Raw genomic sequence first — 22728 nt, 5'->3', positions numbered from 1 at the left:
GTAATACACATAGAAATTTTTCCGAGTTATTTTGACGTTAGTTGATTAAAAACCCTAACCCTAACCTAATTTAATTAAAAACCCTAACTTAACTTAATTAAAAACCCTAACCTAACTTAATTTAATTAAAAACCCTAACTTAACTTAATTAAAACCCTAACCTAACTTAATTTAATTAAAAACCCTAACCCTAACCTAATTTAATTAAAAACCTAACTTAACTTAATTAAAACCCTAACCTAACTTAATTTAATTAAAACCCTAACTCTAACCTAATTTAATTAAAAACCCTAACCTAATTTAATTTAATTAAAACCCTAACTTAACTTAATTAAAAACCTAACCTAATTTAATTTAATTAAAAGCCCTAACCTAATTTAATTTAATTAAAAACCCTAACCTAATTTAGTTAAAAACCCTAACCTAGCCTATTTTAATTAAAAACCCTAACTTAACTTAATTAAAAACCTAACCTAATTTAATTTAATTAAAAACCCTAACCTAATTTAGTTAAAAACCCTAACCTAGCCTATTTTAATTAAAACCCTAACTTAACTTAATTAAAAACCCTAACCTAGTTTAATTTAATTAAAACCCTAACCTAGTTTAATTTAATTAAAAACCTAACCTAATTTAATTAAAAACCCTAACCTAACTTAATTTAATTAAAAACCCTAACCTAATTTAATTTAATTAAAAACCCTAACCTAATTTAATTTAATTAAAAACCATAACCTAATTAACGCTGTTTTTGATGCTATGCTGTTTCAAAGCACCAATAAAACTATCCTTATTGGTAAACTGATTACCAACTTCAAGTTCACCGAGATCTACCCCCGAACTTGTACGATCGCGCACCCGGTGTGGTAGATCTGGAAACTCTAACGCATCATCATTTGACAGATCGACATTATGCATGTGGGATGGAGGTGAGTATGCTCTGAATCGTGGATTTTCTTCATCATCTGCACTCCTATCACCATCTTCACCTTCTGTTGGAATAGGCTCCGGTTCAGAAAATAATCCCACCTCTGTACTATCCGACCCGGGCTCTCGAGGTGGACCCACATCGGAGTCACCTTCTAACCCACAATCATCTGCAGCGTATGACGTCCCCTCACCGGTTGATGTCGTAGGTAGTACGTCATCCCTTCTTCTGGGCATTTGATAACGTCCCCAATTGGATGTAGATTGCCATCCAGTAGAACTTGATGCAGTTCCCCAGCTCGTATTTCCAGCGTCAAACGTCGAGCCACCGATGTACATGTCCCATCCACCGACAGAGTGTCTTGGGGGGATGTGCATTCGACACCGCTACCGAACATGGGCTGTTCCGTATTTTGTAACACGTTAACTGAGTGTCGGCCAGGGGTCGTGTATACATCTCGAACACCGGACGGAAGTACATCAGTTGGCGACGTAAATTGTACATATAACTCAATATAAGTTGCTCCGCTAGCAAGATGAGTCTGCACCATTGCCTCCAAGCTACGAGCATCTTTTATGTCGAACGAGTCATATGTCACCAGATCAACAGAAGAACAAAATCGATACGTCATTGACAGAACTTTCATTGGCGTCGTTCCGAAGATTTTACGCCTAATTCTTTTACGGAGTTCTGTCAAATCTATGTTTTGGCTAAATGACAGTCGCACCGTATTCTCTAAAAAAAAAACAACACCATTCTCGGTGTGGCAAACCTCACCATCGTAGTAAATAACAGCAGTAATACGTTCACCCATTTTGAAACTCTAAGTTTCTTAGCCTCTCTAAAATGTTTCTGCTGTGAGTTATGCATTCTAAGAACATTTTCGCCAAATTTATAGCCTCATTAAACTTGTTATCAGAGCAAAATCGCGTCCATGAGGGCGCGATTTGACACTATTTGCTCAGAAACGTCAAAAAAATTTATTTCCTACATGACCAATTGTAGCGAAATCGCGTCCACGAGGGCGCGATTTCACAATTTCTTCTCATATACATCCTGGTATCAGCGATTTTATACTATTTGCTCAGAAAACGTCAAAAAATTATTTTTACATGACCATCGAGCGAAATCGCGTCCACGAGGCCACGATTTCACAATTTCTTCTCAAATAGCATCCTGGTAGAAGCGATTTCCCACTATTTGACCAGATATGTCAACTCGAAAAAAAAAATTTTGGGACCCTTAACCCCTAAAAAGCCTGCACCCTAAACCCTAAAAGCCAGAAAACCCAAACGTAAAATCAGCGTCAAAATCGTGTCCCGTTGCATCGCTTCGTGGCGGGACATCGCATCCACGTCGGTAGCGACTGGCGGCGTGGAAGGAAATCGCGTCCTTGAGGCGATTTCATTCCACGCCGGCAGTCGCTACGACGTGACGCAATGCCCTATCACGTACCCTGACATCGCGCTGACGTGGCCGCGATTTCGCGGAAAATGGATCATTCCGGTAAATAATTAAAAAACCGGCCCATTTCCATAATTTTTTTAAAAAATGGGCTTTTTTTAGTAAATTGGCCTTGCTTTGCTACCCAATAATATATATATTTGAGACAGTTAAAAGTAACAAATCATTAAAAAAACTGGATGAGAATTAATATAATTAAATGGAGATTTTGTCGCCATTAACCTTCATCGAATAAACAATTAAAAGGATAAAGTAAACTAAATAAATGAACAGTTTCGGCACTTCGAAAACGTGATGAAAATGTAGATCTCAACCATCTGCAACTTCCTGGAATTGTCTAAATTAAGAAAGTAAATAACCCTAGTTTAATACCTAAGTTTCAAGGTATATATATAAAATCAAACAGCAAACAGAAACGCAACGAAGCCATTGAAATCAAATCCATACCTGGCAGTCTCAAAGCGTCAAAGCCGTTTCTAGCAACACACAAATATGTACTGTGATAGTGCTTCAGATTTTGATCTCAGCCTCTTGGACTCGATTCGTCAGTATCTTTTGGAAGATGATTGTGATACAATTCCAGGACAGGTTGTGGAAAATCTACCCAAAACTGAGCTTCATGAAGATGCAATTAATGTTGATCAATGGATAAACTTTGATCAGTCGTTTGATGCAGCGGAGGAGACGGTCGCCGTTAATAATGCTTCATTTCCCAGCTTCGAAGTAAATTTTCAGATGGAGACTACTGCGGCTGTCCCTAAATCTCACGCGCCGCCGAAGGAGGTAAATTACAGGGGAGTGAGGAGAAGGCCGTGGGGGACATACGCGGCGGAAATAAGGGATCCGAAACGAAACGGAGCGAGGATCTGGCTCGGTACTTACGAAACTCCCGAGGGTGCTGCGCTAGCTTACGACAGAGCGGCTTTTAATATGCGTGGCGCGAAAGCGAAGCTGAATTTTCCCCACCTCATTGGCTCGAATCAGGTGGAGCCGGTGAGAGTGAGCAGTAACAAGCGAAGATCCCCTAAACCGTCTTCCTCTTGTTCATCGGCTCAGTCGCCGTCATCTACATGGGATGACGGAACTCCGAAGTCGAAACAGATGAGGAGTGAGAAGTATTCAAGTGTTAAAACTGAGTTTGAAGTAGATATGTATCAGTTGATACCAACTGAATTTTGCCAAACCATTAACTGTTAATGTAATTGAAGTGTACATATTTAATGGCGTGTAGCAGTACTTTTACTCCATGTTTGTAGCAAACATATTTTAGTAATTTTTTATATAAGAAAAAGAAGGCCAAAGCCTTGGCTTACAGATTCAGAATCTAAACATAATCTCGCCATTGTTTTCCCACACTGTAACCATCCTCAAGAGTAGAATTGAGACCTGCAGGTACCATTTTGAGAAAACATAAATCTATCTTCAGTTTTCACAATATTCATGGTGGAAAAAACATGTGTTGTAGTTGCAATTGAAACTTGAAGAATCATTTAAAACAAATCAATTTATTAACAATTGGATATATAGTTCTAAATTCTAGATGTATGCACCTCTTGTTGAAAAAAATCTTACAGATAAAACTTATTACCAAGGCTACAAAATTTTCAATATCAAATAATTTGAAAGACTCTCTAGGATCTAAAGTTGCAGTGAGCGCAAGGAGCTCAATAACACGTTCATCAAATCTATAATCTTGCAATTGAGTATATATTACAGAAAAATATATATCCATTCAATAATAATGCTACACTGTAACTTTTTGTTCTTTTATTATGACTACCACTTACCATGCTCATGAGCTTCACAAAAAGATATCACTTTTATTCAACAATTCATCCCTTCCATTTTCTGTCAATTTCTAAATTAATTCTTTTGTTGTATGAACAAGACTCATCACATTTAATATAACTTGAGAACAACATTGCAAAGCTTGACAAAATTATCAGTGATCTCCATAACTCTCTTTATCATATGCAAAATAAAAATAAATTCAAAAGATTTTTATCTAATACATGCACTATGAGCATCTCCTTGCAGAGAGTAGTTAGGTATAGTATTCTTTTAAATTTTCAAGAACTGTATTAGTTGCATTATACATTGTCTTCAAATGAGAACACCATTGTAAAGTTCCAACTTGATTCATTCATATTCTAATTTCTAATTCATTGATGAACACTAAATGGGCTAGTAGGTTTACTAATTCATTAAAATACCCATGACTTTTTTTTCTAAGCTTTCATCATTTCCTCTAGAAGCACAACCTTGAAACGTCAACCATCAAGCAACATCTATACTAGTTTTAAGATGTAGACAATTAGCTACAATTTGTTGTGTAGTATGCCTATCAAACAATGCTTCAATATGTTGAGCTTGATCCATTAAATCTACATAGGCACTTTGTGTATTATTCTTAGGAGAATTTGGATATTTTCTCATATGTGTCATGAAAGCACAATTTTGCCCTTCATGTATTTTTTTCTAGGACCAAAAATAATTATAAATAAATGCAGTTGATCCAAAACAATCACTCTAATACTAAAACAAAAATATGGCAAATAATGAATACTTTAATCAAGAAAATTATTTAAACCAAAATGATTTAAAATAACAAGAGTGCTTTTTTTAAACCAAAAGCAAAATATTTTAAAGAATGAATTGATATAGTTCAACCTTAATATAAACTTTTCAAACTTTATCACATATATTAATCGAATATTCGTATATTTATTTACACAATCCAGAAAGCACTCTAAATTAGAAAAATCAACAGTTTGAACCTCAATGAGCCTCACAACTTAAAGAAGTATTGGAGTTCCGCATCATAGGCGCTGAGAAAAGCCTTATTTAATAATTTCTTCAAATAAGAATACTTCCAATTTTAATTATAGTTCATTAATGATAAAGAAAAAACTACGATATACGCTGTGTGCTTATTTTACTTTATTATTATTTGAATAATTCAGATAGCTGTGATAATAATTATTTGCGAAGGTTTAAAAGATAAATATATAGAACTAAGTCCGTACATAAATTAAAAATAGATTTAAATAGACAGTGTGTTTACTTGTAATTAGTGTAAAAGTAACGGTGACAGTAAAATTAGATATTATAATAATATCATAGCATGAGACAAAAAATAAACTAAACCTTAAATAACGCGCTCACTTTGCTTCACTATTTATCAAACTAACATATGGTATGTGCTCACGTTGCTACACTATTTATCAAAAAGGCAAGACGAAGGAATAACCAGATTTGATGGTGGTAGTAGATGTAGATACCGTTTAGGGTAGTTTTGGTAAATTTAGAGGGAAATAGAAGGTTCTAAAAAGATTTTGGCAGGTAGTATAGACAAATTTTAACAAACTCATGTGAACTGATTACATTCACCAACAATAAATAAGAAGCACATGTTATTCCCACTACCCAAACAATATGATAACATCTCCACGTTTTCAAAATCTAAATAAAAAAAATAAAAAAGTACCCAATCTGTCAGTTAATTAAACCCTGCACCTTTTCTTATTTTCGCAGCTGAATATTGACAAATTTTACTAATATTAAATCACATGACGAAGATTTTGCTGTCGATATGCTCTCGTAAAATTAACCTTAATTAACAAAACTGGATTCCTTTTTCTTTTTAAATATAAAGGATTTCATCACGATTCTTTCATAACTTATTTTAACCTCTAACTTTATATAATAAAAAATCTTTTTATTGTTTGTCTCCTTTAATTTTTAAATTAGTCCAAAATAGATTGAAAAGTTAACATCTGTTAACTTTGCTAATATAGCATACACATGGATTATCACGTCGATGTCATGCCATGTGTATGTTATGTTAGCAATTAATTTTTTAATTTTTTTAAAAATAATTAATTACTAACTTTTAAGGTACTTTCGTTCTGCTCAAACAAAAAAAAAAACCTCCTTCATTTTAGTCGCTTAAATGTTAAATCTCTAACGACGGTTGACTGTGCACATCACATTACGTTTACACTTTTGTTTTGATCATGCATCATTTTTTCATATTTTATTTGTTTACCTCATTGTCGAAAGTTATAAATTTCTTTTTTTTTTCATTATTGAAAATTTAAATATCATAACATCAAAATAAATTAAATAAATAGTTGAAATTTTTTATCTCTTGATAGCATCAACCAATTTGTTACTATAATATTCAAATTAATTAAACTAATTAATTAAAACTCCTTCTAAAATTTAAAATTTTATTTTAATAAATAATTTTTAATAATTGTCTCTGAAACTCAAATTTCGTTTGATGATATGATCTTAAATCTTCCATGTTAAGCTAAAAGAAAAAATCATTGCAATTAATTAAATTAATTAATTTTAGCTTCCATGCCAAACAAAACCTATCATTATTTTTATCACTTCTTTACCCAATCGATGAATAATCAATTAATTTAATTAATTGTACTAATTTTTTATTTGCTTTTAGCTTAGCATGGAAGATTCAAAATTATATAATCTAAAGAAATTTAAATTCGTAGATTATTATTAAATATGAGTTACTTGAGTTAATTTCATTAAGGATAACTTGAGTTAATTTCATTAAGGATAATTAAGAAATATAAAATAAAACTTTAAATCTTAGAATAAAATTAAATTAATTAATTTCAATATTATAGTAACTAGGCTAACATTATCAACAGATAAAAACTTTCAACAATTCATTTAACTTATTTTGATATTTGAATTTAAAATTTTAATATTAAAAATTAGAACTTTCGATAATGGAATAAACAAGTACAAATTGACAAAATTTTAATATTATTTTAGCTTCTCTTGTTATAAAATAAAAATAGAGAATAAAAACAAATAGAGAGTATATTTTATTGATCAATCGAATAATCTATAATGCTTCTCTATTGTCTATATTTATAGACATAGAAAATATAAATGAAATAGAACTGTACTTCTAATGATTATTAAAATTTAAAGTTTATCAAAACTTATCTTGATCTTGATGGACATATACTTAATAAAATATTCATAACACTCCCCCTTGGATGTCCATTTGTAGATAATGTGTCTTGTTAAAACCTTACTAAGATAAAAACCTTGTGGGAAAAAAATTCCTAGTAAAGGAAAAAGAATACACATATCTATAATACACATAACATGCTGTCTCATTAAAAACCTTACCAGGAAAACCTAATGGGATAAAACCTCGATTAAGGAAAAAAGAGTACAACGCGTATTTACTTACCCTCATGAAAACATCACATAATATCTCATATTCTATGTATTCAATCTTGAATACTAGCTTTTCAAATGACCATTGAACGTATTTGCTAAGCATTTATATCACCATTCTTTTGAAAGTCATGAGTAAGGAGAAATTTTGGGAAAATATATTTTTATCTCTTCAGGAGTTTCAACAATAATCATACCAAACTTTAATTATGATCCTCTATAAAAATACAAATAGGTATTTTGGATCATTTTATAATCCTCTTTCAACTACTATTGACTAAGTCAAATTTACCAAATATTTCAATTCATATAAATGAACAATTTCCGATAATTTCAATATGCTTCGGCATTCTAAATCCTTCAAGAATTTTAATATAAACTCTACTATATAGTGATTTATAAAAGGTTGTAACAACAACCATTAGACTCAAGTTAAATATTTTATGAGTCGTAAGTTTAATAATATATCTAAAAGTTATTGTATTCACCACAAAATAATATTATATCTTTTCATCATCAATGTCAAGACTTAGCAAAAACTTTATGTTTTATTCCGTTTTTGCAAAACTATTTCATTTGTACCCTCACTGGCTTTATACCTTTAGATATATGGACTACAGGTCCAAAAACTCCACGAATTTAATTGTACTTGAGTTATATCTTTCTATTTTGAAACAAACTATTTCATATCTATATTTCTCAATAGATTTAGTTAAGATTATCCTTCATTTGAACAATAATATTGCATGCAAAACCATTGTCGACCACTTTTATTATTCGGTTCCGCATTTTCTCGAATTGACATAATTTATGGAGATTTCTTTATTTTCACTACTTTAATCTTCAATTTTAGGTACCTGAATTTTTTCTGGAGTTTTACTTATTAGTTATGTCTTGGGTCTCTTCTGAAAGCACTCGCTTTCACTATATGACCATCTAGATTTATTTTTTTATGAGAATTTTCATATTTGGAACTTGTAATGAGGTATCCTTGTTGAACTTCTGATTCAAATTAATCCCCCTAACTCATTACAAGTTATTATTTCTCTCCTCTTAATGTCGGGAAAACTATCAAATCAAAATAGTAATCACAAATTGTGTCATAATTGAAACTCCAGTACATTTAAAACATATAATAATACAATGAGACTCTTAATTAATATATATTCGCAACTTTCTTTGACTATTCACTCATCTTTGTTGTGGTGGAGCAATTGAAACATATACGCACATACAAAAAATTCAAAGACGAGAAATATTTAGCTCTTGACCAAAAATCAATTGTAATTGGGAGTATCTATCACTTATTGACTTAATGCGTACAACACATAAATCAACATAATTTTATACTGAAATAGAAAGTTTAGTTCTCATAAGTAATGATTTAGGCATTAATTAGAGGCGTTCAATAAATAATTTCTCTAAACCATTATGCGCATAAATAACAAACTTTTACAAAAGTTTTTCAAACTCAATCAATAAAAGACTCAAATATAAACTTATCAGTATTGGCAAGATGAATTGTCTTAATTGCATGTTGAAACTAATTATTTAAACAAACAATCTTGCAAACGACAAGTTGCAAGTTGATAACACATACGTGATTATTATGTAGATGCATCTACCAAAATCATATAATATCAAAACCATCCGCATGGTGGATGAATGGACCCATATTCATTTAAAAAATGTAAGACATTAAATCTCAACTTTAGCTAGTGAGTTTCTAACAATCAATTTTCATTGAGAATTAGCAACAAATGAGAATTTTTTAAATTAAAGAATCTTCTAGTTCTTTAATGAATGTCCATATGAATTCTCAAGTAATTTTCACATCATATATGATCTAGGATGGTCTAACTGGTCACGCCAAGTAGTATATGCATTTGTATCAATAAGCTTTTGGTTCAATTGAACTAATAATGTCAATATAAATTGTGGCAAATTGATATTTTTACTGTCATTCGTTTTACTTTGTATCCACATATAAGTACCATTGTGATATTTACTACTGAAAATGTCTAAATCAATGTGAAATCTATAATGCCACTAAGTCAACAAAATAAATATAATTTCCAAAAAATTATATGCAATATTCGCTTCAGGGAATATGCCAAAATCTTCAAATGCATGGTATTTGGTCTAGTGGTATGATTCTCGCTTAAGGTGCGAGAGGTCCCGAGTTTGATTCAAAATATAAATAACTCAATCCTCTTTTGATTCATATGAAAAATATTTTTTTTTCTCATTCACAATCTCAATATGAGATACATTATGAATATCTTTTAAAACCGATGGATTAGCCATCACAAGATATTAATTTATTAGCTCTTCTGGAGCTTTCGACTAATTTTGTACCACCAAATATTGGAATAATATTGATTTTTATTTTCTTTTATGCTTACATTCACTTCGGGAAATGCAATAGATTTACTAGGACGAACTTATAAACGTCTCAATAGATTCTTTATTTCATAATCACCATCGCAAACATGCGTAGATTTCAAATCAAAATCTATCTATTCATGTTGTCATGATTAGTCTCCAATTATAATAAATATGATATAATAAATCATAGTAAAATATACTTGAGATTCTTTAACATCATCATTATCACCCTAATCATTATCACGAGCAGACGTAAGAATTATATAAATTTCTTTGCATAATGATTACTCATAGTATGCAGGCCTCAATTGAAAACTGGAATAGTAGTAGCTCTAGAAGGCAATCGACAACAACTTGAGCAGCAAATTTAGAGTGACTAGCTATTACATTGGTTGCTACTTGAAAGGGGTAAGGCATGAAGAAAGGGAAAAAATGTGAAAATTAGTAGTTAAGGATCCTTGCTCAAGTGGCGTAAGTCTCTACATGATTTGAGGATATTTTTTATTTATGGAGAAAAACAATTATAAAGTGTTATAAAATAAAATAGATAATAAATATTAAAGAGAATGTGAGAGTAAAGAGAGCATATTTTATTGATCAATTGGAATAACCTATAATGCTTCTCCAAAGTCTATATTTATAGATATAGAAAGTATAAATGAAATAAAACTCTACTTCTAATGACTTTATCAAAATTTATCTTAATCTTGATGGACATCTACTTAATTAATAAAATATTCATAACATCTACCACTTTTTACTTTATTTCTTATTTACTCAGATCAAGACTTTAAAAAAGAAAATTTTCGTTGAGTAAAAAGAAAGCAACCCAAAAGTTCAATGATGAAAATAAAAACAAGTAATGAAATTAAAAGAAATTTAAGCGATGAAAATGGAAACACTCACCCAAATGCGTTGCTTACCCTAACAATTAATATAGTTAAATTAATGTGAGTTCATTCATTGATTCTACACTTATGGAATATGAAGTAATCTACTCTCTTTTTTGTTTGTCTTTTCCGTGAGGGAGAGAAAAGCATTGTACCTTTTGTCACCATTAACTTTCAATGAATAAACAATACAAAAACAGTAAAAAAAAATTAAATGAACATTTGCAGCACTTAGAAAATGTGATGAAAATGCTCTGTTCTAACCTATGAGCAACATTCTAGAATTGTCAAAAGAAGACAATAAAGAAAGCAAATAACCATAGTTTAATAACAAAGTTTCAAGGTATATATATACATAATCAAACAGCAAACAGGAACTCAACGAAGCCATTGAGTTCAAATCCTTTCTAGCTACAAAGTTTGATTACCTTTCTGTGTTTAATCTCAAGATCAAGAACACACAAATATGTACTATGATAGTGTTTCAGAATTTGATCTCAGACTCTTGGAATCGATACGTCGGTATCTATTAGAAGATGATTTTGATACAAACCCAGGTCAGGTTGTGGAAAATGTGGACAAGAATGGGCTTCATGTTCATGATGATGCGATTAAAGTTGATCAATGGATAATCTTTGATCAGTCGTTTGATGCAGCGGAGAAGAGAGTCGGTGTTAATAATGCTTCGTTTCCCAGCTTCGAAGTGATCTTTCAGAAGGAGACTGGTGCAGCTGTCCCTAAACCTCACGCCCTGCCGAAGGAGGTACATTATAGGGGAGTAAGGAGAAGGCCGTGGGGGACATATGCAGCGGAGATAAGGGATCCGAAACGAAACAGTGCGAGGATCTGGCTTGGTACTTACGAGACCCCCGAGAGTGCTGCCCTAGCTTACGATCGAGCCGCCTTTAAATTTCGAGGCGCCAAAGCAAAGCTGAATTTTCCCCACCTAATCGGCTCGAATCAGGTGGAGCCGGCGAGAGTGAACAGTAACAAGCGAAAATCCCCTGTGCCGTCTTCCACTAGTTCATCGGTCCAGTTACCATCATCTCCGTTGTTCACTTTAACGTCGGATGACGAAACTCCGAAGTCGAAACGGAAGCGAAGTGAGATTAAGTTTTCGAGTATTGAAACCGAGTTTGAAGGAGACATGCATCAGTTGATGATGCAAACTGAATTTTTTCAAACCCTTATCTACTAATAATTAAATTTTACATGTTCTCATATATTCTATTTTAATAGTGATTTTACTTTCATATTCCAAAAAGCGTGTTAAAAAAAATGAAAAACACTCTTTCTCTCATTCTGTAAAACGGAGGGACTTGCTCCATGGTCGCGACGTTAAAGTGATGTACTTAGTTCTTGAGTGGCTCGTTGTCCCTCTACTTGATGGCGAACAGGCTTACGAGATCTTTATAGGCAGTTTTATTGGCAAGGGAGTGACCAACAAACTAGTGTTGGCCCCGCATGTGGCTTCAACGTCATGAAAAAGGCCTTTCACTTTAGTCCATTAAAGGCACCCAAGATTTCATGTAATTGTTGTGTTTGACGAGATTGTCTGTGAGATCCTTGGTTCAATCATATGTTTCTTTCGGTGGTTAAAAAGAGTAAAATCATATTCGCATCATCAAATTCTAAAGCCAAGGGATTGTTAGAGTAGGACATCATCAGATCTCGTTCTACGAAGAGATTTTATCTCTCTTCTTTGGGCTTCTATTTAACCCTCTAAGGTGCAGTCTGGTTGTAGGAGGTACTACTTTGGTCTTGTATTCTTCATAGTTCTCCTTTACTGGCATGTTTTCACTGTTCTGGTTACACCAGTGGCCCGACATTGAGGAATTAACATTCTCCTGCCTTAGTCGTGGTTGGTTTAGTGCTTTTCTCTAAGCTCTTGAAAAGCTTGAGCATTATGTTCCGATGTTTCCTGACGTTCTTGGAGTTGCATTTGAAGGAGTTGCATTTGAGGTTGCAACTTTAAATATATTTTTTTGATATAAAGGTGGGAGCTTTACTCATTGTTCCATTCAATATTGTTGCATGCTTTTTTTAGCTGTAATATTTACATTTAAGATTTTCTTTTTTTACCTTATTCATTAAAAGACAAAAGAAAAAGAAAAAACCTATGCCGACCTACCCAATTTCATCCCCATCAATCTATCACGTCAAAATAGTTTTTGTATGTAGTATAATGCTCCAAGAAGACAATTTTTCTGATGAAGTTTTTAGCTGGAGGGTTTGGTAGGGATGAAATTGTGTAGATAGGTAGAGGTTTTTTCTTTTCCTTTTCTTTTTTTAATAAATAGGGTAAAAAAAATCATGTTTGCATGACCCTTCCTACCACATATAGGTCCAACCAATAAAAATAATCCACATAAGATTCTTTTACCTCTCAAAACATTATTTTTTTACCCTATTCATTAAAGACAAAAAATATAAAAAAGAAAAAACCTCTGCTAATCTACTACCCAAATTCATCCCTATCAAACTACCGCGTCAAAAACTCATGCTAAAACTTCATAAAAGCAATGGCGGAGTTAAAGAAAAAAAAATCTTGGCGAAATTAAATTGTATATTTTTATTGTAATAGTTTAAATTTTTATTATTTTTAAATGATTAAATTAAATTTTTATCATTTTGGGGATTAAAGTACAATTTTATCATTATTAATTTAAAATTTTATAATTTATAAAAAACTTAAATAAAAAATTTTCTATTTTAAGGTATTAGCCCTTGGGTTCACCGCTGCACCAAGGTAATTGTCTTCTTATACAAAAACTGATTTACCAAGTAAGATATAATGCTCCAAGGAGACAATTACTCTGATGAAGTTTTTAACTAGAGTTTTTGACGCGATAGTTTGAAAGAGATGAATTTAGGTAGATTGGTAGAAGTTTTTAATTTTTGTTTTCTTTAACGAATAGAATAAAAAATAATGCTCACATGTAAAAAATCTAATGTGGATTATTTTTATTGGTTGGGCGTGTTTAAAGTTACCAATGTTGATTAAGTAAGAATGATATAGAATTAGATAAATAGTATGAACAACTGATAAAAAAATATACCTTCTCACTAACCCTAATGTGTGTACCTTCTGGCGGAGCCACGTTGAGACTCGGGGTCATGGCCCCCAAAGTTTAATTTTTTCAATTTCATCTTTTATAAATTTACACTATAGCCGTACCAAAAATATAAGTAGGCTCTCCTAAAGTTTAAAATTTTGTCAATTTTTCCCTTTGTACATATATTATAGTCCTCTTAAAAATATAAGTAGGCCTCTCCAATATTTTTATAGGCTTAAAGATAATATTAAAAATTTATTTTGATAAAAACAAAGATAAAATCTTCTTGAAGAAACTAAATTACCCATGATACTTTTGAATGATATTTTGTTAAATAATAATAAATTAATGTTTATTTAATTGTTTACTTAGCATAATAATATTTTATAAGTAATATAATAATATATATATAAAAAGAAAAGAAAAGATGAAGAGACTTTTATCATCTTTCTTCTTTATATTGGTGCTTAGGAAGAAAAGAACAAAAAGGAAAAATTATTTATCATTTTTCCTCCAAAATTGAAGTATAAGGTATGTTTTTCTTCAAACTTTTCATAGATTTTGAATATTTGAAACTTGTTTTACATATATGTACTAATAGTTTTTGTTTTATCAAGTATATTAAAAGTTGCCATTAAAGGATATTGATGGAACTTGGAAGCTTATAAAATTAAGTGAATTGTGTATATTTTTGGATGGAAAATGATTAGGAGACGGTTTCTAACTTGTTAGATGTGTAAAAATGAAACAAAAATAGTTAGATAATGTTATAGTAAATTTCGGCCAAAGTGAAGGGGAGGAAAAAAAACATTGGTCACTTTGTTTAAAGTTGTGTTAAATGATAGCTTGTGAAACAGTGAACATTCCTGTGAAAATGGAATAAAAAATGGTTAACTGAGTCAAATGATAGTTATTTCGTCTTAATTGTTGGAATACTGTTTCTTTTGAATATATTTTTTATATGTTTAAATTGATTGTCATGTTGGAATATTGCTTCTTTTAAATCAATTATTTATATGTTTAAATCGACTGTTACATAGCAGTTCTAATTTTAGTTTGATCCCCCAAGATTAATATTTTGGCTCTGCCAACTTCTTAATCTTTTTGTTTTATTCTCACGGATTTAGTAAATACACATTTATTTTTCTTTGAAACTCTGTCGGAGGAAATGATTATATCCTTCTTCTTTGTAGCTTTAATTGGGGGAAAAAAGGAAAAAAAATAAGAAGGAAATGTTAAGAAATTTTCTTTCTTGGAAAAAGGTTGCTTGAAAAAGATTTAAAGCTTGCTTTGCTGTATAGTTAATTGGATTTATTATTTTGTTTTGATTTTTATTTTTCGGCAAAAGTATTATGGTAATCTTTATATTAGGACGGATTATATTTTGTTCTCACTACTTAAAAATAAGTAAACTAGTTCCTTTACGTTAAAAATAGTACAAATTGATCTTTCCATTAAAAATTTCACCCATATGTGCTGATAAATGATGATTTGGCTTTTCCAATTTTTTATACAAATGACCTAGAATTAAAGGATGATTAGGATTAGATAAAAGTACCATGAAAGTTGTACCAGGAGTCGAGTTGCATTTTGCTCCCTCTACTAAAAAAATGAGCATATTAGCTCATGTACGTTAGTTCAAAGAGCAAATTAGACCTTCTATTAAAGTTTTTCTCAATTTCTATTGTTAAATGTTGATGTGATTGACAAAGGAAACATACATTTACATGTGGCGTGTCACGTATACCTCATGCTGACGTGAAAATATTTTTAAAAAATTAAAAAAAATCTCAAAAATAAATAAATTTATTTAAACCAATTTGTTCCAAAAATTACATGTATAAATGATGAATAAACTACATTCAAGACACTAGATCCTAACAGGAAGTAGAAAGTGGCAGTTCACATGGTGGTAACAAGCTAAGTGTCGTTTGTAAAGGAGGATTAACCAAGGCTGAACACTTCAAGAGAAGAGATTGAAGAAATCCTCTGAAGGTTAAGGATGGGTATTTATAGGTGAGATTGCTCATCTCTGGTATTAGGCCTTTATACATGTCCGACACTAATCTTATTAAGGTTAGCCACTTAAGGAGTATAGTAGTCATCTAAATAGATGGTGATGAGATTAACTTGAATTAAGTAAGACTCCACGTGTGATTCATATATAGAGAGATCTTATTCCTGTCCCTGGTAAGGTAGATCAAAGGCATTTAACTTGCCATGTATATATGTGTATATGCATGTGATTGCCTAAGTATGTGTGACGTGAGGGTAGCGAGTTACTAACAAGAAGATTGAAACATTTTTTAAGTAAAAAAAAAAAAGCTTTAATCATATCACATTAGCCCCTAATTCTTTATCTTCTTTTTTTTTTCACTGAAAGGTGCAAAACATTGATTATGAAAGCCTTCAATACATCATAAGCCAATAAAATTGGCTTTAACAAGAGAAAACATGAAGTTTGAGATTTCAAAGTAAACAATAAAGTCACCACCGGAATTCCTAGAATCAAAATAATTATTAGTCCTAACGTTACTACCCTCAGTAGTCAAAGCATCCACCTATTGGTTGCTTTTTTGGAAAATGTGAAGAACAAAACTACTTTGGAAGCTTGTCAACATAGCCCTGCAATGAGATAAGTGATGTGCAAATGCTTAGCAAGTAAAACACCATCCCAAAGAGCCCAAAGCTTGACAACCATATTAGGGCGTGACCAATAAACCAACGAGAGCCGGGAATCCAATTCCCATTATGGTCGCGGATAATAGTGCCTGCACCAACAACCCGAATTGCCGATGGAAGAATCATTCTTGTTAAGCTTAAACCATCTGAACGTGGAAGGAGACCGTTTAAGTTGGACGAGGGTCGTCTTACTAGCATTGTTGACATTGGACAATAAAGCACAGCAGTCGATAGTTAAGGAGAAAACAATAGAATTTCTAGCTATCCAAATACTTTGAAATAAAAAACGGAAAAACAATAAACCAAGAGAGAAGATCCCATGATATGTGAGGTTTCAATATATAGAGTCCATCCCGTTCTCAAGAACCGAAACAGGGGTAGCCATGATATTACAAGTTATGGAAGTCTGTGACTGAAAAAGCATCCCTTACTGAGGGGAACATGGATCAATGAATCCTACACCTTCACTCTAAAGGTTGGGTTTGATTGCCAGATAAAAAGGGCATAATCAGCAAGTACATTTCTTGCCTGCCAAGCAATGTTTAGCTATAATTGCCTGTATGTTGGGAAATTTTCAAAGCAAAATACAAAATACTAGATGCGGAAAATGTTCTTAAAAATAAAATTGCTATCCCAAAAACTCAGTAAGGACGGAATATGGAAAATTTTGCTTTGCTATCCAATATTTTTTAAAAATTCTATTGGAGACAGTTAAAAGTAAAAAATCATTCAAAAAATGGATGAGAATTAATTTAAGTTGATCCATTGATTCTTAAATGTACAATTATGGAGTATGAAGTAATGGAGATTTTGTCGCCATTAACGTTCAATGGATAAACAATTCAAAGGATAAATGAACAGTTGCAGCACTTCAAAAACATGATGAAAATGTTTTGAGATCTCAGCCATCAGCAACTTCTTGGAATTGTCTAAAGAAAACAAAAAAGGAAAGCAAATAACCATAGATTAATACCTAAGTTTATAGGTATTTATAAATAATCAAACAGCAAACATAAACGCAACGAAGACATCGAAATCAAATCCATACCTGGCAGTCTCAAAGCGTCAAAGCCGTTTCTAGCAACACACAAATATGTACTGTGATAGTGCTTCAGATTTTGATCTCAGCCTCTTGGACTCGATTCGTCAGTATCTTTTGGAAGATGATTTTGATACAATTCCAGGACAGGTTGTGGAAAATCTACGAAAAAATGAGCTTCATGATGATGCGATTAATGTGGATCAATGGATAAACTTTGATCAGTTGTTTGACGCAGCGGAGGAGACGGACGCCGTTAATAATGCTTCATTTCCCAGCTTCGAAGTGAGTTTTCAGATGGAGAGTACTGCGGCTGTCCCTAAACCTCACGCGCCGCCGAAGATGTTTAATTACAGGGGAGTGAGGAGAAGGCCGTGGGGGACATACGCTGCGGAGATAAGGGATCCGAAACGAAACGGAGCGAGGATCTGGCTCGGTACTTACGAGACTCCCGAGGGTGCTGCGCTAGCTTATGATCGAACCGCTTTTAAAATGCGAGGCGCCAAAGCGAAGCTGAACTTTCCCCACCTAATCGGGTCGGATCAGGTGGAGCCAGTGAGAGTGAGCAGTAAGAAGCGAAGATCTGCCGAGCCGCCTTCCTCTTGTTCATGGGCTCAGTGGCCATCATCTCCATGGGATGACGGAACTCCGAAGTCAAAACGGAGGAGGAGTGAGATTAAAACGGAGTCTGAAGTAGACATGTATCAGTTGATGCCAACTGAATTTTGCCAAACCCTGATCTGCTAATGTAATTGAATTGTACATATTCTGATATATCATTTCTAGTCTAATGGTAGGAATTTTACTTCACATTATTAGAAAACTTTTTTTCAGTAATTTACCATATCTGTACTTACCCGCCCTATTCCAATATTTACTTCCTCTTTCATTTAAAGGGATGCAAAATATAGTTTTAGTTTGAGTTAAAACTCTTTTTAAAACTTTTTGTTGGAAAATAATTATTGAGTGATGAATGATAAATTAATACTCAAATTAAATAATTTTATCTCTTGGTTTAATATTGCATTTTTCATTAAGTTGTATCTTTTGAAAAATGTATCATTGGTTTAATATTGAATTTTTCATTTATTGTCTCTATTCACTTATGTCTATTAAATTTTCAACAAATCTCTTCCTTCATTTCCTCTCCTCTATATAAAGCCAAGTTAGGAGATTTCAAAACATATCATCAAAAAACTATCAATATAAAAATTCATTCTAAATTTATTTGTCCTGATAATAGAGAAAGGCAAGGTTGTGTTCGATTGATCACTATTGTTGTGCTACTACTATGTCATTTGTTGTTGTATCTTGGGAGACAGACATCCAACATTACTCAAAGCACCGAGAAGAGGTCGAATCTGTCTTAAGAAAACTGTTTATATACGCCTCAACAAAATTATTCTTCTAATTTTTAACTTTGTCCGATTACAGGTATTCTGTTGTGTTATTGCTACTGCATTGTATTGCATTATCATTGTTACTGACATATTAATACTACATACGATATCAGATATTCTTACAATCTTAAGACAGATTAATTGTTGTAGTTTTAATCTAAGGCGAACAGATTACCATCATAACTTATTTAAGATTGGTTTATACTTCTGTTTCAGATTTTAATTTATTTATAGATTCTGGTTCTTTACTTCGATTACAAAAAAAATGTCTCATACGTCAAACAATTCATCCAATTGAAAGGCTGAGGAAATTGTCGCTGCTTAGGCTCAGGCTACAAGTCAAACGTTACCTGTGACTATGAGTCACAAAGAAAAGCCTGTGAAATTCACTGGAGAGAATTTTAAAACATGGCAACAGAAAATGTTGTTCTATTTGACCATGTTAAATATGACAAAATTTTTGAAGGCTGATCCTCCTATTTTTAGAGAGGATGAGGAAGATGCTATTACCGCCTTTAACATTACCAAAGCATGGAACAGTTTGAACAGTTTATCTGATGAACTTTATAAAGTATACAGTATCAAGAAAACGGCTAAGGAATTATAGTAATCGTTGGACCATAAATACAAAACTGAAGATGATGGTGCTAAGAAATTCTTAGTTACCAAGTTATTAAATTTTGTAATGGTTGATTCTAAAGTTGTTGTAAATCAGGTGCAGGAATTCCAACTGATCATTCAAGGTATTCTCGTAGAAGGGATGGAGATAAGTGAATCCTTTCAGGTGGCAGGCATTATTGAAAAACTTCACCCTGCTTGGAATGACTTCAAGAGTTATTTTAAGCATAAGAGAAAGGAAATGACAGCGGAAGATCTGATTGTCGGACTTTAAATTGAATAAGACAATTGAGGTGCAGTTAAAAGGCTAAACAAAGCAACCAATCCAAACTTTGCCAAGGCAAACGTAGTGGAAGTCAAAAAGGACTCCAAGAAAAGAAAACATTCTCAGACTGGGTCTAAATTAGGACTAAAATGCGGTGTTTTCAAGAAGCCAAAATTTCAAGTAAAATGTTTTAATTGCAAAAAGATGGGACACAAGTCATCTGATTGTAGGCTTCCAAAGAGGGTTAGAACAAACGAGGCCAACGCTATGGAAAATATTTCTAAGGAAGTATCTAATCTTGACCTCTGAACTGTGATTTCTGAAATCAATTTGGTTGATTCAAATCCAAGAGAATGGTGGCTTGATACTGGTGCTACACGTCATATTTGTTACGATAATGACTCCTTTGTTGAGTTGGTTCCTTGTGAGAAAGGGGAGAAACTCTATATGGGCAACGCTGTAACTTCCAAGAGTAAGGAGAAAGGCACTGTGATTTTGAAGTTTACTTTTAGCAAAGAGTTGAAACTTCAAAATGTGTTGTATGTGCCTGACATACTCAAGAATCTTGTTTCTGGGACCCTCCTAAGTATGCATGGCTTTAGGATGGTATTTGAATCCTAGAAGTTAGTTTTGTCAAAGGGGGGACATTTATGGGAAAGGGATGTGTATTAAATGATATGTGGAAACTCAATACTATCTCTATAAAAGCTAATACTTTGAATAAGAATAATGCTTCTTCTTCTGTTTATATGCTTGAGTCATTTGGTTTATAGCATGGTCGGCTAAGACATGTTAATTCTAATACTTTATGTAGATTAATTAACTTAGATCACATTCCTTGATTTCACATTAACTATAATCATAAATGTGAAACATGTGTTGAGGCAAAACTAACAAGGTCTTCATTTCAATCTGTTGAAAGAAATACTGAATCACTTGATCTAATACAAAGTGATATTTGTGACTTAAAGTTTATTCAAACTAGAGGAGGGAATAAATATTTTATTACCTTCATTAATGATAACACAAAATATTGTTATGTATATTTTCTTAAAAGCAAAGATGAAGCTATAGAAAAATTTGTACTCTATAAGTAGGAAGTTGAAACCCAAATTAATAAAAGAATTACGAGGGTAAGAAGTGACCGTGATGGTGAATATGTTGAACTATTTGGTAAATTTTGTGCACAACATGATATTATTCATGAAGTGACACCACTATACTCTCTTCAAACCAATGGAGTAGTAGAGTGTAAAAATCGAACCCTAAAGGAAATGGTGAACGCAATGCTAGGAAGTTCTGGGTTGTCAGAAAATATGTGGGGGGAAAGTTGTTTTATCAGCAAATTACCTTTTAAATAAGGTGCTCAGTAAGAAAAAGAACAAAACACCATATAAGTTATGGAAGGGCAAGAAACCTTCCTACAACTACTTGAAAGTGTAGGGGTGTCTTGTAAAGGTAATGGTTCATTTTCTGAACCAAATGAAAATAGGTCCTAAAATGGTATATTGTATTTTCATTGGTTATGCATGCCACAGCAATGCATATCGATTTCTTTTACATGAATCAAAGAATCCTAAAATCCACAAGAACACATATTAGAATCTAAAAATGCATCATTCTTTGAAAATATATTCCCTTGTAAGACTAGGGAAGATGGGCCAAGTTCAACAACATGAACATCATAAACTTTTGATAGCCAAGACTTTCAATAAGAAGTTGAAGTCAAGGAAGAACCAAGAAGAAGTAAAAAGGCAATGGTGGAAAAGTCCTTTGGATAAGATTTTCTAACCTATATGCTAGAGGCTGAACCTCAAACTTATAGTGAAGCTATATGCTCATCTGAAAGCATTTTTTGGAAAGATGCTATCAAGAGTGAAATTGATTTCATCATGAAAAATCATACGTGGGAATTAGTGGATCTACCTCAGGGAATTAAACCACTAAATTCTAAATGGATTTTGCAAACGAAAAATGGAAGCAAATGGAACAATTGATAAGTACAAGGCTAGACCGATTATAAAAGGTTATAAACAAAAGGAAGGCATTGATTACTTTGATACATTTTCTCCTGTATCAAGAATAACTTCTATAAGGATGATACTTGCTATTGCCACTTTGTGGAATCTAGATGTTTATCAAATGAATGTTAAGACAACTTTTCTAAATGGAGATTTCGATGAGGAGATTTACATGGAACAACCTAAATGTCATGTAGCTCTAAGGCAAGAAAGAAAAGTTTATAGATTGGTAAAATTTTTGTATAGACTTAAGCAAGCACCAAAGCAATGACATGAAAAAGTTTGACAGTGTCATGATATCAAATGGATTTAAAATTAATAAGTATGACAAATGCATGTATGTCAAAACCACATTTGATGGATATGTAATTCTATGTTTATATATTGATGACATACTCATTGTTGGAAGTAACAATGACATGGTAAAACGTACCAAAAACTTGTTAAATTCAAGATTTGATATGAAAGATATGAGACTTGCTGACGTGATATTGGGCATCCAAATCAGAAAGTCATTTGAAGGTCTTGTATTGACTCAATCACACTACATAGACAAGATTCTTGAGAAATTTGGCAAGGATGATTTTGGTGTAGCTAGAACTCTGATAGATATAAATCAATATCTGTCCAAGAATAAAGGTGAAAGTATTAACCAAGTGGAGTATACAAGAGTCATAGGCAGTCTAATGTACCTTATGAGTTGCACTAGACCTGATATTGCTTTCACTATAAGTAGTTTAAGCATATTCACAAG

General features: G+C 32.4%; 3 protein-coding genes across 3 annotated transcripts; all 3 read left to right on the top strand.

Moving 5' to 3' along the window:
* The first annotated feature begins 2814 nt into the window (after positions 1–2814).
* Positions 2815–3639, top strand: LOC105790624 (ethylene-responsive transcription factor 2). Its single transcript, XM_012618328.2, has one exon. It carries the CDS (start codon positions 2885–2887, stop codon positions 3587–3589), a length of 705 nt encoding a protein of 234 aa, XP_012473782.1. The 5' UTR covers positions 2815–2884; the 3' UTR covers positions 3590–3639.
* A 7655-nt stretch (positions 3640–11294) lies between these two features.
* On the top strand, positions 11295–12807 carry LOC105790623 (ethylene-responsive transcription factor 2). Its single transcript, XM_012618327.2, has one exon. The coding sequence runs from the start codon at positions 11360–11362 to the stop codon at positions 12089–12091; it is 732 nt and encodes a 243-aa protein (XP_012473781.1). The 5' UTR covers positions 11295–11359; the 3' UTR covers positions 12092–12807.
* A 4845-nt stretch (positions 12808–17652) lies between these two features.
* Positions 17653–18576, top strand: LOC105790620 (ethylene-responsive transcription factor 2). Its single transcript, XM_012618326.2, has one exon. The coding sequence runs from the start codon at positions 17725–17727 to the stop codon at positions 18415–18417; it is 693 nt and encodes a 230-aa protein (XP_012473780.1). The 5' UTR covers positions 17653–17724; the 3' UTR covers positions 18418–18576.
* Positions 18577–22728: the final 4152 nt, after the last annotated feature.

This window comes from Gossypium raimondii, chromosome 8, assembly GCF_025698545.1.
Source record: "Gossypium raimondii isolate GPD5lz chromosome 8, ASM2569854v1, whole genome shotgun sequence".
Classification (NCBI taxonomy): domain Eukaryota; kingdom Viridiplantae; phylum Streptophyta; class Magnoliopsida; order Malvales; family Malvaceae; genus Gossypium; species Gossypium raimondii.
The sequence above is the reverse complement of the archived record's forward strand: the minus strand, read 5'-3'. Positions and strand labels throughout refer to the sequence as shown.

Coding starts and splice junctions, on each gene's coding strand:
- LOC105790624 (XM_012618328.2), top strand. CDS start 2,885: ATGTACTGTGATAGTGCTTCAGATTTTGATCTCAGCCTCTTGGACTCG.
- LOC105790623 (XM_012618327.2), top strand. CDS start 11,360: ATGTACTATGATAGTGTTTCAGAATTTGATCTCAGACTCTTGGAATCG.
- LOC105790620 (XM_012618326.2), top strand. CDS start 17,725: ATGTACTGTGATAGTGCTTCAGATTTTGATCTCAGCCTCTTGGACTCG.